At 45.6% G+C, this 21,899-nt stretch overlaps 1 protein-coding gene across 1 annotated transcript; it reads right to left on the reverse strand.

Annotated features, from left to right (window-relative positions):
* Positions 1–310: 310 nt before the first annotated feature.
* Positions 311–15,127, reverse strand: LOC133440834 (gamma-glutamylcyclotransferase-like). Its single transcript, XM_061718155.1, has 5 exons — positions 14,943–15,127; positions 14,720–14,865; positions 14,519–14,651; positions 10,151–10,332; positions 311–388 (listed from the first exon to the last, which is right to left on the reverse strand). Exons 1-5 carry the CDS (start codon positions 15,051–15,053, stop codon positions 379–381), a joined length of 582 nt encoding a protein of 193 aa, XP_061574139.1. The 5' UTR covers positions 15,054–15,127; the 3' UTR covers positions 311–378.
* Between the last annotated feature and the right edge of the window lie 6,772 nt (positions 15,128–21,899).

The raw sequence follows: 21,899 nt of genomic DNA on the forward strand, positions 1-21,899 counted from the left end.
GTGAAGAGATAACAGCCACTACAGCATTTTCCTTTGTTATACAATAAATAATACAGTGAATTGGATATAGTTGAATTTGTTCTTTCTGAAGAAGCTGGGTCCATGGGACATTCCTCCATGGATATTTAATTTCATAGTTTGTTACTCAAGGCCAGGAGAACCAGTGTCTCCATTCAACTTCAGCAAATCAAGGCTTTTGTCATTTTTGAAGAAGGAGGTAGAAAAGCCTGTTGCTGGTAAAATCCAACACAGCAGTGTTTTCATACACAGGAGATCTTGCAACAAAACCAGTCAGAAGCTCCAGAACAGGCTGCTGAATAAAGCTTTATTGTAACAGGACTGACGGTACGAAGAAGACTCCACAGCTCAGCTGTGATCTCAGAGGTTCCTGAGAAGAGAACAGAGGAACTCAGAGTTAAATGCGGTTGAACCAGGGAGAATGTCGAGCAGCATACGATCATAACTGCGCAGAGGAAACTGGCGGAGTTTGAGCGAACAGCGCTGCCCCCGACAGGATTGAAAAAGACATGTCTAATCATCTCTGCCGTGCTGGATGTAATCGTTCAAAGGAACAGCCATAAAACCTGTGACCTCTATTAGATATTAATAATTAAACATTTTATGACAGATTACCTACAAGCTGCTATCAGATGAAACAGTGTTTATTAACCAGCAGAAGGGAATGACGTTTTTAAAAATTAGGGGTCACAAAGATATAAGTTGTGTAATACATAATAAAGATATGCTCAAAACCCCGTTGGAGGCAGAAACATGATACGGTTTTGAAGGAAATGGTGAAACACTAGAGTTGTAAAAACTGTTTCCGCTGATGAATGTGTTTGAATGTGTACATGTACGTTCTGCATCTGTAAGTGTGTTCTCTTTTTATGGTCATGACCTTGATGCATGAGGACAATGAGTCTCATTTAAAGAACATTACACACTGAAAATGTAAAAACAGAAAAATGCTGTTATAAAGAAAGCCATAAAAGTATTATCTCACATTTCTTACCCCTGTTGAACGATCAATCAATGAATCAATGGTATGAGAGTGTTTTTTTGTCTCTGTGTTTTCCTTATTGTGGGTTTGGGTTCCCTGTGTTTCTTAAAAGCCTGTTTAGGTTAAGTTTGACGGTTTCCTGCTTTATCTTGAAAGTGTGTGCTGGTGTGTCACTTCCTTTGCTCAGTCTTGTCCCCACCAGCATCTCGTTACCTGTCTGTAAGTGTGTGTTATGCTGTTTTCTCTTCCTTGTGTTTCTGTGCTTTCTTGTCTTTTTCAGCTCTGAATTTTTTGTGTCCCCAGTTGGTTTTATTTTTTTATTTTGTTGATTGTCCTGTCTGGCAGCATTTTTATTTTTATTATGAAAGGACTTTGGTGGATTACTCCTGTTTCCTGCATTTTGCAACAAGGAAGGTCTGGGTTTCTTTATAAACTATATTCAACAATAACCACAATTAAAAAACATGTTTCATTTTCACACTTCATTTCAAGTTAAATAAACAGGCATCCCTATCATTACAGTTATGAAATGAAAATAAAAGTGCCAAAAATTATCCCAGGAGCAATGTTGTCATGGCAACTGCTCCTAGTAGGGTGTCCTAAGGCAGTGTTTCCCATCCTTATCCATCAAGGACCCCCTGTCCTCCACGTTTTAGATGTCCCCTTGCAGCGACACACCTGGTTTGGAATAATGGTCGTCATCAGCTTGTCATCAAGGTCTGCCCAGGTCTGTTAATGACTAAGTCATTTGTATCAGGGTGCTTTAAAGCAAGGAAACATCTAAGAAATCACGGGGAAAAGAGTCCGGGGTTGTAGTGTTTTGATCAGCACTGAGAATAGGGCCCTGGTGTTCCCGTCACCAGATCTGATCAGACCTGCGTAATATTGAAATTTGACAGAGGAGAGGGTGTTTTTGTAGTAGACGATGTGGGAGTGGTACATTTCCTTGTGAACAGAGAGTCCAGTCCGAGACGGAAGATTGTCTGCAGAAAAGTTACAAGGAGTGACACCAGAGCAGCAGACCAAGTCCAAAATATGTTCTTTAGTGTGAGTGGGGAGGTGCCAGCACAACAGACCAGCACAACAAACTACAAGAACGATGGACAACAATGATGGCTATGAGATACTTATAATTAATAAAAAATGGAAGAGGAGAAGAAAAGGGTGAGGTGCACCACCCAGTGGATCGTGTCGGTGCCCCCCTGCAGCATAGGCCTATAGCAGCATATCTACCACGAAACTATTATAGTCTTGTTCTGTAGCTGCAGCTATGACTACTGACTCTAACACACTAGAGTTTATACTAACTAGAGGTTTAATAACACCAACTAGAGATTTACTAAACACTAACTAGATGTTTACTAACACTAACTAGAGGTTTACTAAACACTAACTAGAGGTTTACTAACACTAACTAGAGGTTTACTAAACACTAACTAGAGGTTTACTAACACTAACTAGAGGTTTACTAACACTAACTAGAGGTTTACTAACACCAACTAGAGGTTTACTAGACACTAACTAGAGGTTTACTAACACCAACTAGAGGTTTACTAACACCAACTAGAGGTATACTAAACACTAACTAGAGGTTTACTAGACACTAACTACATGTTTACTAAACACTAACTATAGGCTTTACTAAAGAGAAAGGTTTTAAGTTTGGTTTTAAAGGTGGAGGTGGTGTCAGCCTCCTTAACCCAGATTGGAAGTTGGTTCCAGTAACCTGCACTCCGAGAACGGAGAGCTCTGCCAGGAACATAAGGCACTATCAGGTCTTGCAAATATTGCAGAGCTAAGCCTTTTGGGCTTTATACACAAGTAATAACATTTTGAATTGGATTCTGAATTTTACGGGTAGCCAATGGAGCGACGCTAACACTGGAGAAACGTGGTCTCTCCTGCTGATTCCTGTCAGCACTCGGGCTGCTGCATTCTGGATCAGCTGGAGCCTATTCAGCAAATTACTTGGACATCCTGCTAATAACACATTACAGTAATCTAGTCTAGAAGATACAAACGCATGAACTAGACTTTCTGCATCACTCTGCGAGAGGATTTTTCTAATCTTTGCAATATTACGGAGATGGAAAAATGCTATTTTACAAACCTGATTAATACATGGTTTAAACAACAAATCCTGATTGAAAACGACACCAAGGCTTCTCACAGTTGCACTGGAAGCCATCGCAACACCTTCTAATTCGTTCCTAAAATGCTTTGGACCAAAAAACGATGACCTCTGTTTTATCTGAATTGAGAAGCAAAAAATTTCCGGACAACCAGTCCTTGATGTCCCTAAGACATGCCTGAAGTTTAGCTAATGGTTCTGTTTCATCCGGCTTCATAGACAAATAGAGCTGCGTATCATCAGCATAGCAATGAAAGTGTATGCCGTGATTCTGGATTATACTTCCCAATGGCTGCATGTATAAACTGAACAAGATTTTGATTAATGCCTCTATCACGCCACACCTGGTAAACTTTTGGAGGGCAGGGAACTGCAACCAATTCTATTTTTCTAGGCACCTATTTAGAATCGACAATTACATAATGCATTCCTACAGTTTTTTTGGCAGGCGTTGGTCCTCGAGAAGCAGCAGAGAAGCGTGTAAGACTGCAGCTCTGCATCCTGGCCTGGACCCTGCATTGTCAGGGGGAGTGTTTAATAATATTGTCCAGATTTCTAGAAAAAAGAGCTGCACCATCCCGGGTGGGATGAATGCCGGCTCTTCTAAACAGACCGGGTTTTTCCCAAAACGTCTTCCAATTGTCAATGAAGGCCACGTCGTTTTCTGAACACCACCAAGACAACCAGCGGCAGAGCGATAACATGCGGCTAAACATGTCATCACTGGTCAGATTGGGGAGGGGACCAGAGAAACCTACGGAGTCCGACATGGTTTTGGCATAGTTACACACCGAGACAATATTAACTTTGGTGACTTCCGACTGACGTAGACGGGAGTCATTAGCACTGACATGTATGATAACTTTACCAAATTTAGGATTACTCTTTGCCAGCTCCTTCAAATTTGCTTCAATTTCTCCCGCTCTGGCTCCCAGGATGCACCTAACTATGGTCACCGGAGTCGGTCTCACATGCCTGACTATGGAGTCTCCAATCACCAGGGTCGGCTTCTCAACGGGTGTGTCGCTGAGTGGGGAAAATCGGTTAGACACATGAAGCGGGTGGTGGTGTTCCGTGTGCCCTTTAGGACTACGTTTCCTCCGAACCGTCACCCAGTCGCCCTGCCTGGCCGCTGCTCGGGAGCTGCAGGGGAACAGCTACCAGCAGCTGCTACAGGCCGGTCCGTCGCTAACTTAGCCTGGCTAGCTAACGAGTCTATCGGACTATGGTCAAATTGGCGGAACCGGACCTCTAACTGACTGAGCCTCGCCTCCAGTCCTGCAAATAAACTACACTTCAGACATTTACCGTCTTCGCTAAAGGAGCCAGAGGAATAAATAAACATTTCACACACTGAGTAGCAAGGGGGAGAAACGGTGGGAGAAGGGGAGGCCATGCTAAGAGGCTAACAGACAGAAAGTGTACCGTTGATTGGTGACAATGAAAGTTACAGAAGAGAAAAATGTGCAAGTTTTGAATTAAAGATAGAAGTTTACCATATATAGTATTACTTTAGCAGAAAACAATCTAAGTTTAGACAAAAAAAAAGTCTGGAGGAATCAGAGCCTGACAACTGGAAGTGACGCAATACGTGACGCAATGTGTTACCTAATTAGGAGCCACAGCTCCTCCACGAATGAACCTTGGTATTGTCACTTTATCAAGACTCTTAAATAGTTTCTTGAAGTCTTTTTTTAAGAATTCAGACTGTTCCATTGTTCTTCGTCCTTTTCTGCAGTTAAATGAAGACAAAACAGAAATAATAGTGTTTGGAGTCGAGGAAGAAAGATTAAAAGTCAGCACTCAGCTTGAAGCAGTGAAGCTAAAAACCAAGACTCAAGCCAGAAATCTGGTAGTGTTTCTACTACTATTGTCATTTAGCAGACGCTTTTATCAAAAGCGACTTACATCTGAGCTCAGGTTCTGGACTCAGATCTGAATTTTAACAGCCACATTAAGACATTAGTGAAGTCAATCTGTTATCACCTAAAGGACATGTGGATGACTAAAGGACTGATGTCTCAGAAGGACTTACAAGAACTTGTCCAGCTTTTATCTTCAGTGAAGTGGACTACTGTAATGCTGTTCTCACGGATCTCCCTAGAACCTCCAAGAGACCAAGAGACCAGAGTCCTCACTAAGACCAAGAGCCCCGAGTCTTCACTAAGACCAAGAGACCATATAACTCCAGTTCTTAGATCTTTACACTTGCTCCCTGTCTAGATAGATACCTATATAGGACACAATGAAATTACAACTGCCCAGGGGCCTCATTTAAAATGGAGTGCGTAGGATTCATACTAAAAGTGCACGTACGCCCAAAAGCCGAAAATGGCGGGCGCAAAAAAAAATCCGGATCTATAAAACCCCGTGCACGCACACTTCCACGCAATGTTCCCTCTATGAATCACAGTCCACCTGGAAAGCTGCACAGCTGAATCCGCCCCATATCCCCCCCTCAACACGCCCATAAATCCATATGGATGAGCCTACTGAGCATGCGCAGTGGCTTCCTGCAGCCTGTTAGGGATGAATGCGTCAGAATGAATGAACGTGTCGAGCCACCGTGCCACTGAATTTCGCTGAGATCTGAGATCTGAGATCTAGATGTTGTGGATGATGTGGAGAGAGGACAGTGAAACGAGATTATTTGGTGGTCACAGTAAAAGTAGAAAAAGTATATAAATAGTATAAAATAAAGCGAGTGAGTGGCAGCACGTCGTTGCTGCCCGTTAGTGCCACGATCGCACGACGCAATTTCCACTAGGGACAGGGGGGACATGTCCCCCCCACTTTTCAAAATTATGTATTTGTCCCCCCCACTTTTTACAGTTTAAAAACTAACGGTAGGCTCAGCAAATCATCAAGACACTCGGGACGGCGGCCCGGCAGCCCCCGCTCCCCCTCCTCCCTCCCGTCTCCCCTCAGAGCTGCTCTAGGCTGATTTATGGTTCCGCGTTATACCAACGCAGAGCCTACGGCGTAGGGTACGCGGCGACGCGCAACCTACGCCGGACCCTACGGCGTAGGCTCTGCGTTGGTGTGACGCAGAACCATAATTCCGGCTTAAAAGTAAACAACATGAGCGCACGTACCCGTGCATGACAGGCAGACACACACGGGGAGAAGGGACTATTTCTTTAATTTTTATTTTTTTGAAAACTTTATCCTTATGAACGCAATTGTTATATAGTCCAACTTTCCTTATTTTAATCAGAACACTTTCTTTTTTCCTCTTCGGCGTGGAGTAGTGGGCTCGGAGCGGCAGTCATCCCCCCCCCCCGCCGCCGCCTGCTCCGTTATCAGCACTATTTTATTATAAGTCTGATATATGTTGTGATATGTGATGACATTATTAAGAGTATGACATGAATCTGGCTTCATTTCACCACCTCACAGCCTGCGTCGCCAGTTCCCCGTGTCTTAAGTAAATTCTTACGGGAGGGTCCGAGTTGCCGTAAAGATAAGCAGATTTTTCGGTTAGTTTTTTCTTTTTAGATCCGAGGCTTTGCGTAGATGGCGGCTTCCACAACTTTCAGGCGCTTTTTCTGCGCAAGCAAGCTTTATAGATGAGGCCCCAGTTCAGTAGTATTAAAAAAAAAAGACAAAGAGACTAACATAAAGTCACACGACGAAGCCACACATTGTACACCATTAAGACATATCAGGTAGGAGAGACACATGGACCACTGGTTCTTGGGGTAACTGTACGGGTCACTGTCAAGTCCAACTGCCTTTAATTTAAGCCCATAATCGGCTGTTATCCCGTCTTCTCCACTAGTTGCAGCTGTTTTTGCTGATGTTTTACCACTCAGTGAGAGTAAGGGGGCGTAGTCCAGTGGGAAAGTGACATCAATGCATACCCTCTATTGATTTAAGTCAAGGTTTAAAACTGCTGCATTTCAGTTATCTCCCACAATACACTACAACCTTTATTTCTTGCATCTCATTTGTTTTATTCTTTTAACCTTATTTAAAGGGGACCTATTATGAAAAACACGTTTTTTCTTGTTTTAAAGGAGCTTGAGGCAGGATTTATGAAAAAAATTTGTATACGTTTTAAGTTTTCTAGTAATAATGTCAGATGAAGCGTTCCAAACCAAAAAGAATGAGCCCTCTAGTGTATCTCTCCGTTGCCTTGAACAGGCTGTGTGCTGCAAAATGTGCTGCAATTCGGGGGCCGAATTTCCCGCGCTGTCCTGCGGATGTGACGTCACATGACGCTGCATGTGCGTTCTCCCCGTTCTCCCGTGCCGGCTTCACTGGCGGCTGGAGTACCCCCGACGGCCGTCGTGGTGAAGGGTGGCGCTAGAGAGTCTCATTTCTTAAAAGGAGCCTCATGCTCCTTTAACATATATAAAGTGGTTTCCCCTCACCCTGCCAACACAGAAAAGATGAAATGCCACCAAATTCTGCAGGGTCTGTACAGCTGCCCGGCTGAATCTTCCAGTGTCATGTGACTTTTACGAGCCGTTCAGATTTGTGCATTTTCGTTACGTAAGCAAAATGCAAACCACGCCTCGGTCTCCTCCGCTGCTGAAACCACGCCCACAACCAACTCCGCCGGCTGGAGCGTCCGCCATTGTTTAGAAGCGATGACTGTTTCCACAGCGAGGGACAGTTTTTGCATCGACATTTACCCTCATAAAAGGATCAGTACCAACAGCACGGACCCGGCAACTGCACACGAGTCAGCGGTAAGTGACGTTATTTTTTTATGTTATTTATATTTGTCTACAAGTATGATCTTTGCATGGGCTAAGTATTTAGCTTAGCTCCGGAGCACCAGAGCTGCTCACGGACCGGACCGGTGAGGAGCCCCGGTGGCTCCAGTGTTCCCTAACGGAGCCACTCACCCGTTAGGTAACACTGGAGCTCTATTAGTAATACATTTTTCTTCTGTTTATGTTTTCAGATCTTCCAAGCATCTGAAGCGGTTCAACGACACCTTCAGAAAACGTACGGTCCTTCCTTGAGCCAGCAATAGTGCATAAATGTTATTTATATACAACTTATGTTCTTTTATTTTTTTAACAATAAAGTTGTCATTTGTGAACATTCAGTGTTGTGATTTCTTTTTTTTAAAGGTTTTTTTGGGCTCTAGTGGCCCTTTATTGGAGATGCAGACTGGAAAGGGGTAGAGAGAGAGAACGGGGAAGACACGCAGCAAAGGTGCGCAGGCTGGATTCGAACCCGCGACCGCTGCAGGAGGAGGACTGTAGCCTCAGTATATGGCCCGCTGCTTAACCCACTGCGCCACCGAGCGGCCCAGTGTTGTGATTTCTTTACAGTTAACATGATTCATTTGTCTTGTAACATAAGAAATGAAATGATGAGGAATCGGAGTAAATAACTGTGGTGTACCTGTTTAGAATTCAATTAAATCTTCCTGTGTGAATTAGTGTGAAGACGAGGTGACCCGTTCCCTCTTCAGGGAACTAAAGGCTGATTTATGGTTCCGCGTTACACCAACGCAGAGCCTACGGCGTAGGGTACGTGTCGATTTAACGCAGAACCGTAATTCAGGCTTAAGATCTGTTTACACCGTGTAACTGAATGAGAGCGTCCGACTATCACGTCGAGCTGCGTGACATCGGACGCTCTCTGTCCACACTGAAACCGTTAAACTCTCTCTGTCCACACTGAAACTGTTAAACTCTCTCTGTCCACACTGAAACTGTTAAACTCTCTCTGTCCACACTGAAACTGTTAAACTCTCTCTGTCCACACTGAAACCGTTAAACTCGCGGCCAGTTAGGACAGTCCAATAGAAAATAAAGCAATGGAATTTATTTTGTCGCCGAAGCTCTCTCGCATGGGACACGCTTTGTGTACGCAGCCGCTGCTCTTCTCCCCGGAGCGAGGGTTTGTTCCCTCCCCTCCTATACGTCATTCAAGCAGCCAATCAGCACAGAGCCTCATTATCATAGCCCCGCCCCCTCAGAATCCCTCATAGAGAAGGAGGTTAGAACCGGTAAAACTAGAGACATGGCCCACAGGCTGAATTTCTGTTTTATGTAGAAAAAACAAGCTTTAGATTGTTTTTAAGACATTTAAGGCCTGTTTAAAATATACATTAAATACCATAATAGGTCTCTTTTAAATAATTTAACTTTTTAATACATTTTTTAAAAATCTCTTTGAACTGTCTTTTACATGAAATGTTCTCTACAAAAAAAACTTGCTTTGATGTCCACTGAACCCGCGTGAACAGTCACTCGTTTCACCCCTTGGTGTTTTGCCAGTACCTCAGGTCACAGTTTTGTGATGTCAGAGACGGTGGCACTTGGATACTGGCATTGCCAGTAACTGCTCTGTTTATGTTTATGCTAGATACAGCTCCGTCTCCACGCACAAGAGTATCTTTGACTTTGACACACGGCACAGGTATTCTTTCCACGTGCTGCTTTCTACTGTCTCTCTGTTTGTTATGCTCAGTCCCTTTTGGCCCTGACAGATGTAAAAATCTGTTTAACTCTATTGAAGGTGATGTAACATATCCTCCATTGATAGCAACATTTTGACTTTCCTTCGGCTTTGCGCCAAGTCCATTATAAGTGTCTTTATACCGTTTTGGAAAAGACATGGCATCATTAAGTTGTGAGTAGCAGTTTTTTCACCTTTCCTTTGTGTGGATTTATTACCAGTGGGATCCACTGGGAGCGTTTCATGTCATGTCAAGTCCTTTTTCAGTTTCTAAGTCAAAAATCCTTTCTTGTTGTGCACAAATTCAGGGAGACTTTGTTTGGATCACTTATTCGGGCATGTTGAGAGAATTGTAGTCACTGGCTCGTCAGATAAGTTGTAAAAAGCATAAGATGATTCAAAAAGTCTTGGTTTACTTAACAGAAAAATAATAAAATCATATCCAAGACTTGTGGAGAAAATTTGAATGATTTAAAAGCAAAAAAAAAAAGCATTAAGCAGCAGGAGCAAGCAGGGGCATGTCTGCACTCTCCAAGCCAGCAGAAAAGATATTCAACCATGTCCCTCTTAGAGATTAGAAAGAACAAAAGCACCTGCATGTTGTTGGATCAGCGGTGGTCAGAGCAGGGTCTGCCCTCTCCTGGTTCTTCCTCCTGGCTCGTTCCACGTCAGCCATCACAGGGAGAGGACCCTCATACATGTTTGTCTTGATAGCTCGGAGTTTCTCCTGGTAGTCCTTGGGCAGGCCGTTCTGCTCTGCTCCCATCACAATCACCTGCAGACAGTCACAGGAGGAGAATCACTGGGACCAAATACAACAGCAACAGCTGAAGGTCACCAGTCACCACAGTCACCACCGTCCTTCTCCCACAGAGACGGAGCCATGACAAGCACTTTGATATTTTTGGCCTTTTTAATCCCTTTTTCAAAATAACAGGAAAGACCAATCAACTCTAATAACTTTTACAGCCAAACATTCAGCACACATTAATGACAACCTTTCAATGTTGACATTTTTGTTCATATTGTGTATTTCCACCCACCTGCTTGTTTCATCATCATTTAATTTTTCAATTTCTCTGAGCATCACAGTTCTGGCCCAGAGGTGAGAGGTGCAGACCTCCTCTCCCCATGCCCTCCCTGACAACCTAAGGGCACCACAAACTACGGACAATTTTAAAAAAGGACTAAAAACCTTTCTTTTTAGCAAAGCATTTTCTCACTAAACTTTGCTGCTGTTTTTTTTCCTAGTTGCTGTTTTTAATTGTTTTATTCTCTTTTTACCTATGTCTTGACTTTTTATCCTTTTATCTCTTATCTTGATTTTATTTCTGCTTCCTCTTTAATTATCAAACTGTAGCACTTTGAGATTTGCAGTAATGTAAAGTGTATTATAAATAACATTTATTATTATCCAATTTATTTTTCCATGTTTTATAACCTTTCCCAGACTGATAGGCAGCAACGGTTTCTTCTCCAAGATCATTGCTGTTTTTACCTTTTGCCATTATGTTATCACACACCTGAATGTTCCAAACCAACCAACGGATGGAAAATATGTGATTCTGGACATCTGAACACCTGCTGATGATCAGTTCATCAATAATGATGATCAGTTCATCAATGATGATCAGTTAATCAGTGATGGTGATCAGTTCATCAATAATGATGATCAGTTCATCAATAATGATCAGTTCATCAGTGATGGTGATCAGTTCATCAGTGATGGTGATCAGTTCATCAGTGATGGTGATCAGTTCATCAGTGATGGTGATCAGTTCATCAGTGATGTGATCAGTTCATCAGTGATGGTGATCAGTTCATCAATGATGGTGATCAGTTCATCAGTGATGTGATCAGTTCATCAGTGATGTGATCAGTTCATCAGTGATGGTGATCAGTTCATCAATAATTGTGATCGGTTCATCAATGGTACTTAGGATTGCCCACATTATTATGTTTTCTTTTTTCTTTTGGGCTTTTCTTGGTGAAGTAACTAACATTGTGTGTTTTTATACTTCAAATAAAGCATTAAAAGAGGGGGTAGCACCATCTGGACATTGTTGTATGAGTTTGTAACAGCCATGTGAGTCCAGAGTGCAGCTGCTTACACAGAAACAATCAGAGGGGACAGGACAGGCGGAGCTCTATGGAAGACAAAAGTCATGCTGTAGAACGTTCCGGCGTTGTGGCTTACAGCTGCCAGATCTGTAAACACCCCCACCGTTGTGAGCGCACCGTTTCCAGATGCTTCACAAACAGAAGTGAATGGATGAGTGGACGGCAACACTCCCACCTCACTCATCATCATATTAGTAGCATTTTACGCTGCTGTCTTTTATTTTTTGTCTGTGACATCACATAGAGTAGGCGGGACTAGTCCCGCCTCTCTGAATGGTTATAAAATAGTTTTGAAATAAAAATGTGATCTTGAGTTAAGGTCGTGGCAGCCAAATATAGGTTGGACTCTATTTCTGTAGGATTCATCATCTTCATCATCGTTATTATTATTTAACTCACTGATGCATCCAGACCCTAGTGGTTGGTGGAGGAACTGTAGGACCAGATCCAGACCCTAGTGGTCGGTGGAGGAACCATAAGACCAGATCCAGACCCTACTGGTTGGTGGAGGAACCGTAGGACCAGATCCAGACCCTACTGGTTGGTGGAGGAACCGTAGGACCAGATCCAGACCCTACTGGTTGGTGGAGGAACCATAGGACCAGATCTAGACCCTACTGGTTGGTGGAGGAACTGTAGGACCAGATCCAGACCCTAGTTGTTGGTGGAGGAACCGTAGGACCAGATCCAGACCCTAGTGGTCGGTGGAGGAACTGTAGGACCAGATCCAGACCCTAGTGGTCGGTGGAGGAACCATAAGACCAGATCCAGACCCTACTGGTTGGTGGAGGAACCGTAGGACCAGATCCAGACCCTACTGGTTGGTGGAGGAACCGTAGGACCAGATCCAGACCCTACTGGTTGGTGGAGGAACCATAGGACCAGATCTAGACCCTACTGGTTGGTGGAGGAACTGTAGGACCAGATCCAGACCCTAGTTGTTGGTGGAGGAACCGTAGGACCAGATCCAGACCATAGTGGTTGATGGAGGAACCATAGGACCAGATCCGGACCATAGTGGTCGGTGGAGGAACTGTAGGACCAGATCCAGACCCTAGTGGTCGGTGGAGGAACTATAGGACCAGATCCGGACCATAGTGGTCGGTGGAGGAACTGTAGGACCAGATCCGGACCATAGTGGTCGGTGGAGGAACTATAGGACCAGATCCAGACCCTAGTGGTCGGTGGAGGAACTGTAGGATCAGATCCAGACCCTAGTGGTCGGTGGAGGAACTGTAGGACCAGATCCAGACCCTAGTTGTTGGTGGAGGAACCATAGGACCAGATCCAGACCTTAGTGATCGGTGGAGGAACTATAGGACCAGATCCAGACCCTACTGGTTGGTGGAGGAACTGTAGGACCAGATCCAGACCCTAGTTGTTGGTGGAGGAACCGTAGGACCAGATCCAGACCATAGTGGTCGGTGGAGGAACTATAGGACCAGATCCAGACCCGAGTGGTTGGTGGAGGAACTGTAGGACCAGATCCAGACCATAGTGGTCAGTAGAGAACCCGTAGGACCAGATCCAGACCCTAGTGGTCGGTGGAGGAACTATAGGACCAGATCCAGACCCTAGTTGTTGGTGGAGGAACTGTAGGACCAGATCCAGACCCTAGTGATCGGTGGAGGAACTGTAGGACCAGATCCAGACCCTAGTTGTTGGTGGAGGAACTGTAGGATCAGATCCAGACCCTAGTGGTCGGTGGAGGAACTGTAGGACCAGATCCAGACCCTAGTTGTTGGTGGAGGAACTGTAGGACCAGATCCAGACCCTAGTGATCGGTGGAGGAACTATAGGACCAGATCCAGACCATAGTGGTCGGTGGAGGAACCGTAGGACCAGATCCAGACCCTAGTGATCGGTGGAGGAACTGTAGGACCAGATCCAGACCCTAGTGGTCGGTGGAGGAACCGTAGGACCAGATCCAGACCCTAGTGATCGGTGGAGGAACTTTAGGACCAGATCCGGACCATAGTGGTCGGTGGAGGAACTATAGGACCAGATCCAGACCCGAGTGGTTGGTGGAGGAACCGTAGGACCAGATCCAGACCCTAGTGGTTGGTGGAGGAACCGTAGGACCAGATCCAGACCATAGTGGTCAGTAGAGAACCCGTAGGACCAGATCCAGACCCTAGTGATCGGTGGAGGAACCATAGGACCAGATCCAGACCCTAGTGGTCGGTGGAGGAACCATAGGGCCGGATCCAGACCCTAGGGCGACCTGTCCTCTCGATCCTGTCCCTACCGACATCCTGCAGAGCATTTTACCGACAGTCAAACCGGCAATAACCAACATTATCAACTCCTCTCTTACATCTGGCATCTTTCCCTCTGCTTTCAAACAAGCTCGGGTCACCCCACTGCTGAAAAACCCACACTCAACCCTGCCAAGGTTGAAAACTACCGGAAAAAACGGTTTCACTGCTCCGATTCACGTCTAAACTTCTAGAACGAGCCGTCTTCAGTCAGGTCTCACAGTTCCTTCACGACAACTGCCTGTATGATCCACATCAGTCTGGCTTTAGGCAGTGCCACTCAACTGAAACTGCTCTTCTGTCAGTTACTGAGTCACTATGGGCTGCCAGATCTGCTGGTCTGTCCTCAGTCCTCATACTGTTTGACCTGTCTGCTGGCTTTGACACGGCCAACCACCACATCCTCCATACCACACTCTCAAAGCTTGACATTTCAGGATCTGTCCTCCTTCATGTCTTACTCAAAGGAAGATCCATCAGAGTGTCATGGCAAGGACGAGAAAGTACATGAAAGAACCATCAACCGAACAAAATGAAAAGCGTCACCTCCTCTGAGTTGAGGAACAGCTAAATTGGACTTACCTTCAGATATTGCGGTGACGGTGGGGCGTACACACAGCTGTTCATGATGTAGGTGCGACAGTTGACCTCTTGACCTTTCATCTTCACCGACAGCTCCACGGGCCTGTATGCACCTAACCTCACGTTCTCCTGACTGAATGCCACACGTGTGTAAGTTTCATAGACAAATGTTCCCTAAAATATTCTGAGCAAAGCCTGTACCTGTCCAGTGACTCCAGGTCAGAGATGTTCATCCTCCACACCACCCCCCACACCTCTTCTCCAGGGCTGTGCTCGATGGTGGCCACCCCTCCGTGCCAGCGGTCACTGGCAAGGCCTCTGTGGTTCCCAAAAGCCAGTTTATAGTCCTGAAAAGAGACAAGAGAGGTTTTTTGTAGTGTGTTTACGTAAGTGTGTGGAACATGACCGCAGTTTCAGACTGCACCTTCATCCGTGCCACACAGTGTACTGTAGCAGACGGGTTTTTCAGGCGAAGACGCTCCTTTAGCAGGTTACTGCCATAGGCAAAGTACAGAAAGGTCTGGTTGCCTTCCATGCTGTCACAGAGTTCTTTAAGGAGGAAGACAAAAACACGAAGGACTGATGTGAGGAAGTCAATGAGCCGTCAGAGTGAGTGGACATCGTGAAACATAGAGAGTAAAACAGTGGAGATGACAGCTCATAGGCTGCAGAGTGACAGAAATGAAGGACAAACCTTTCAGCCCCCAATCACCATTCTCATGTTAATCCTCCCCCCACCGCCACTGAGCCCCGTCCACTCACACAATGCAGAGTTAGCTCATGTGCTGGGAAAAAAGCTCTCAAACACTCTCCTGTTACTACTCTCTTTGAAGGGTTTGTGTTAAAACATAACAAATATGATCTCATGGTAGTGGATCTACGTATAAAGAACGCAAGCTTCCTAACTTCAGAAATTTGCTGGACTGATGAATTGGAACCCGCAGCAGAGGATCGGTCAGGACCACGCAGGTGTCTTTCACATAATGAACTTTATTGACCACCACAATTGTAATTACAGCTGCCTCACACTGTATGTGTGTTTATTTGGATGTGTAAAGAAGAACAATAAGAACATAAATGTACATTGCAAATGCTTAAATATAAATGCAAATTATAGTATAATTTGAACTCACATCACTAGTACAGTAATATGTGTGTGTATATGTATGTGTGTCTTAATAGGCTTAAACAAAGGACATACTAAGCAATTATTGGTAGAACTGAAATAAACTCGTAGGGAATGAGCACTCTCTACTGGTCATCAATATCTGCAGCATTGGAGGTACAAACCCACACTACTATTCATGTGGTTGAGGCCTGCTCATGAATCTTAGTTCTAGTGTGTCTTGAAATAACAAGACACACTTGAAACTAAACTAGAGACTAACCAGACAACATGCTAGTACAAACTGCGCAACAAACAACCAGAGCACAAGAATAAGCAGTAACTCCACTATCGTTAGTAATATAACTAGTACAGCTCTTACTTTTCATGGACGCACGCAAACACGAGGCGGCTGCATTGACAGGAGGAGAATAATAGTCCACACTATCACCAGGTCCTGCTCCGAATCAGGGGGAGCAACCACTAAAGTCCAAGTTTGGCTCTTGATTGGCTGAGAGTTCAGTCTGGACTAGTCAACTCTCAGCAGGAGGGGGACAGCTGTGGTGGAAGTGTAGTTTATCAGTTTAACCACTTTTATGGTTGTGGGGACTTTTCTACATCTGCCCCCAGATTTCCGTATGAAACATCGGAGGGAAGCCCACTAGTGCCTGATCGTGTAGGGCTAGTCCAGCAGGGGAGGCAGTTGGATGAGGTGTACCACAGGACTCCTGTAGATCTTGTCCTCAATGCCATCTTGTCCTTTACCTCAACTGACATAACCCTACCATCAGGGCTGTGGGAGATGCTGGTAACTTTGCCCACCAGCTACATAGAGCGCGGGTATTGCAGGTCCATAATAAGGACTGTCTTGCTGATATGCAGGTTTGGGTTGTCCATGTTCCATTTTTGGTGAGACTGAAGGCTTACAGAAACCGTCTGCCAGTACTTGGCAATTCTTCTTCTTGAGTCTTCATGGTGGTAAGGCTGAGAGCTAGATGACATCCATCCATTTTTCCACACATTTTTGTGCACAGGTATTGTATTCCGCCAGGTGTTCCGTTGAGCAGGGGGCAGGTAGTTGGTTTTGTAATATATCCCCATTTAATCATTTCCACCTTTGTTCGTCCAACTTTGCTTCTGAGGTGGTTGAGGCACTTCCATTTAGCCCATGTTTCATCCTTGACTTTTGGGAGGGTTTCCGATGACAGTATTCTCATGTCGTGGCTAGGAGGGGTTGCTTCCAGACTAGCTCTCCACAGATTCCGCCTTTCCTCGGAAGGTGTAGTATCCAAGGCTGTTGTATGGCTGAGGAAGCTTTTTCTTGATTTCAGTCTTTGGGTTGCAGCAGTTTTTCCGTAGAGAAGGTGTCTTGGGTCAGTGGACTGCTTCAAGCATTCTACGTGGCTGGCAACTTCCCTTCGGATCTTTGGTGGGGCAATGCCAGCAAAGATTTGCAGGTTATCAGTGTTGTTCGGCTTTAGGCATCCAGTGACAAGGCGACAGGTGTTGTTGAGGACTGGATCAAGTTCTTTAGCATGAGTTGACCTCTCCCATACAGCGCAATCATTTTCGGCCGTGGAGTAGCACAAGGCAAAAGCTGATGTTTTGAGCAGTGAGGGTTTTGCACCCCATTTAGAGGAAACAAGTGTTGTGTGTCTTACGTGGATCTTTGTAGTTGAAGAAAAAGGTAGTTTGGTCTGGCCGGTTCCTTGGTGAACAGCTGGATGGTTACGCTCCACAGGTGATCCTGATGAAGAACGGATGTCTCTCTCTCCTGCTCTCCTCATCTCAGAGTGGATGAGGGGATGCAGCAGGGGCAGCAGCTGGGCCTCCTTCAGCTCCAGGTCGGTCCGAAGGCGTTCACGTTGGGGCATGCAAGGGTCCCTTGTTCGGCTCATCTGGGGCTCTGAACGTTCACGGGTCACTCATTGCAGCACTCCAGACTATGGTTGCTATTTCAAGGAAACCAGATGCTTTTCAGGCACGATAATGGAGAAGGCCCATAGCTAGTAGCTATTAATGCTAAGATAGGAGATATGGCCTTCTTCACAGCTCATAGAGAACTCCATAGGACCGTGGACAGGTCTGAGGTAGAAGAGATCTTGGGAGTCAGAGAGGAGGAAAAAGAGGAGGAAAGAGAACAGGGGAGACTGCTCTTTATGGCTGGGCCCGGGCTGCCATAAATAGGCACTGGCCCCTTCTGCCTTTTAGGGTCAATGCCCAATGAGGGGGCTATTTCTTATCACTGATGTGCCGTAAATACAAAGCCTGCTGGAGCTTTGAGTAATTATGGAGGTTCCTTTGTTTCAAACCAGGCGGTCGGCTGTAAGAAATCAAGGCTGGCCTCAGAGTTAGGCCTCAGAATTTAGATCAAGTCTTTCCATGCTCAACACAGGACTGTGTCCTAATATCCCCCCTTAGGTCCGATGACTGGGATGCTGGCCGTAGACGTTGGAGCTAACCACAGGTCCAACAGTCCATGTGTTGCACAGTTCAGGAATGCCTAGGGGTTGGGACACTTAACAGTTCAAACGTCATGGACGCTAAAGGCTTTGTTCTGGGCAGAGTTGAGGCAAAGTCTGGACTCTAAAAACCCTAGCTTTACACATGGCAAAATTTACTTTGCAATACCAAACAGTCTTAGTGTTGCTGTTTCAGAACTTCAGTGTATAGAAAGAAAGGTAAGAAAGAGAAGGCTTTTGATAGGGTTGAGTGAAAATTTCTTTTTTCTGTTTCATATAAATTTGATTTGGGTGTTAACTTCATTGAATGGATCAAAATGATTTACAATTGTCCAAAAGCTGCAGTAATAACTAATGGCAGGTGTTCTGACTTTTTTTCTTTAACTAGAGGGACAAGGCAGGGCTGTCCGTTGTCACCTTTGCTTTTTGCAATGGTGATCGAACCTTTGGCGGCAAGTGTAAGAGACAACATAAGTATTCAGAGTTTAAAGATAATAATGAACATAAAATGTCCTTATATGCAGATGATATTCTTTTATACATCACAGACCCAGAGAAATCAATATCACACTTGCAAAACACAATTAAACAATTTGGAAGTTATTCAGGTTATAAGATAAATTTTAGTAAATCTAATACTGTTCTCTTACACATGACACCAACGGAAGAAATGGTTACATCTTGTCCCTTTCATTGGACACCAGGGGGCTTTAAATATTTGGGTATACAAGGTCTCCGGTGCCTGTCGTGGCGGCAATCCTAGAACCCGGTGGTGTACACCGGAAGTACAGGATGCCGTCAGACTGAAGAAGGAGTCCTACCGGGCTATGTTGGCCTGTGGGACTCCTGACGCAGTAGATAGGTACCGGCAGGCCAAGCGAGCCGCGGCTCGGGCGGTCCTGGAGGCAAAAACCCGGGTCTGGGAGGAGTTCGGGGAGGCCAGGGAGGAAGACTTTCGGTCGGCCTCGAGGAAATTCTGGAGGACCGTTCGGCGCCTCAGAAGGGGGAAGCAGTACTCTGCCGGCACCGTTTATGGTGCGGGTGGGGAGCTGTTGACCTCGACTGGGGACATCGTCGGACGGTGGAAGGAATACTTCGAGGATCTCCTCAACCCGACTGACATGCCTTCCACTGAGGAAGCAGAGAGACTCTGGGGCGTGCTCATCCATCACCCAAGCCGAGGTCACTGAGGTAGTTCGGTAGTAAGCTACTCAGTGGCACCGGGGGTGGATGAGATTCGCCCTGAGTACCTCAAGTCTCTGGATGTCGTAGGGCTGTCTTGGTTGACACGCCTCTGCGACATCGCATGGAGGAAGGGGACAGTGCCGCTGGAGTGGCAAACCGGGGTGGTGGTCCCTCTGTTTAAAAAGGGGGACCGGAGAGTGTGTTCCAACTATAAGGGGATCACACTTCTCAGCCTCCCCGGGAAAGTCTACTCCAGGGTACTGGAGAGGAGATTACGGCCGATAGTTGAACCTCGGATTCAGGAGGAACAATGCGGTTTTCGTCCCGGTCGCGGAACACTGGACCAGCTCTATACCCTCCGCAGGGTGCTCAAGGGTTCATGGGAATTTGCCCAACCAGTCTACATGTGCTTTGTGGATCTGGAGAAGGCATTTGACCATGTCCCTCGTGCCATTCTGTGGGGGGTGCTCAGTGAGTATGGAGTCCGGGGCCCTCTATTAAGGGCTGTCCGGTCTCTGTATGATCGAAGCAGGAGTCTGGTTTGCATTGCCGGCAGTAAGTCAGACTTGTTACCGGTGCATGTTGGACTCCGGCAGGGCTGCCCTTTGTGACCGGTTCAATTTTTATGGACAGGATTTCTAGGCGCAGCCAGGGGCCGGAGGGGATCCGGTTTGGGAACCTCGGGATTTCATCTCTGCTTTTTGCAGACGATGTTGTCCTGTTGGCTTCATCAGACCTTCAGCATGTGCTGGGGCGATCCGGGCCGGGTGCGATGCGCCAGGGATGAGAATCAGCACCTCCAAGACCGAGGCCATGGTTCTCCACCGGGAAAGGGTGGCGTGCCTTTTCCGGGTGGGTGGAGAAGTCCTGCCTCAGGTGGAGGAGTTTAAGTATCTCGGGATCTTGTTCACGAGTGAGGGAACGATGGAGCGGGAGATTGACAGACGGATCGGTGCAGCGTCCGCAGTTATGCGGTCGATGTACCGGACCGTCGTGGTGAAGAAGGAGCTGAGTCGAAAGGCGAAGCTCTCGATTTACCGGTCAATCTACGCACCTACCCTCACCTATGGTTATGAACTTTGGGTAGTGACCGAAAGGACAAGATCGCGGATACAAGCGGCCGAGATGAATTTCCTCCGCAGGGTGGCTGGACGCTCCCTTAGAGATAGGGTGAGGAGTTCGGTCACCCGGGAGGAGCTCGGAGTCGAGCCGCTGCTCCTTCACATTGAGAGGAGTCAGCTGAGGTGGCTTGGACATCTGTACCGGATGCCTCCTGGACGCCTCCCTAGGGAGGTGTTCCAGGCATGTCCCTCCGGGAGGAGACCCCGGGGAAGACCCAGGACACGCTGGAGAGACTATGTCTCTCGGCTGGCCTGGGAACGCCTCTGACTCCCCCCGGAGGAGCTGGAGGAAGTGTCTGGGGTGAAGGAAGTCTGGGCATCCCTGCTGAGGCTGCTGTCCCCGCGACCCGGGAACGGATAAAGCGGCGGACGATGGATGGATGGATGGATGGATGGATGGATGGATGGACTATTATTATACTTAATATTATACTTATGACATATACGTATCTGCGCAGAACTTAGCAACCAAACACTGCTGCATTGCATTGTGAGAAGTTTCTGCTTAGCTGGTGTCCATGGCTGCGTCCAAAATCCCATACTTCCACCCTAATGAGTATGCAAAAACAGTATGTGAGAATTTTTAGTGCGTCCGAAACATTAGTACGTATTCAATAGTATGCGTTATCCATACTCATTCTGGAGAAATTTATTAGTGTGGATTGATGGACACTAGCTAATCAGAAACTTCCCACAATGCAATGTAGCAGCGTTTGGTTGCTAAGCGATACATATATGTCATAAGTATAATATTAAGTATAATAATATTATTATATAATATTAACATTATAATATTGGTATATAATAATATTATATAATGTCATCTTGTTTGGGCCAGGATAAACAGGAAATAGCAGAGCGGTGCTGCTACTGCTGCTGTTACCATGGTAACAGCTGCTACTGCTGCTGTGACACGTCACTTCCTCCCAATGGCAGGAAGTGATGTGTGTCTCTGAGTAGTACGTCCGAATTAATGCATATTACTGATATTTACTCAAAAGTGTGCCGAACTTAAGTATACTGTTTAGTATGGCATTTCGGACGCACCGCATCAATCCACAATAATACATTTCTCCGGAATGAGTATGGATAGTACATACTATTGAGTACGAACTAATGTTTCGGACGCAATAAAAAATCTCACATACTGTTTTTGCTACTCATTAGGGTGGAATTATGGGATTTCGGACGCAGCCAACGTTCCCTCAATTTAGTCCTGAATCTTGTTTTTTTTAAAGATCTCTGTTCCTTTTAAGTTATACTTGCTTTCTCTTTTTTCAAATCTTTTCTGAATGTTGATTGGTAAAGTTTTCTTATGAGTTTTAAACATAATTTGCAGAATACTATAATCTACTAATTCATGAAATTTCAACAATTTTAACTGAAGGAATAATGGATTTGTTGGATCTCTATATCGTTTTCTACTGATTATTCTTATGGCTCTTTTTTGCAAAATGAAAATTGACTGAATATATGTTTTACAGGCATTTCCCCAAACTTCAACATGG

Source organism: Cololabis saira, chromosome 3 (genome assembly GCF_033807715.1).
Source record: "Cololabis saira isolate AMF1-May2022 chromosome 3, fColSai1.1, whole genome shotgun sequence".
Lineage (NCBI taxonomy): Eukaryota > Metazoa > Chordata > Actinopteri > Beloniformes > Belonidae > Cololabis > Cololabis saira.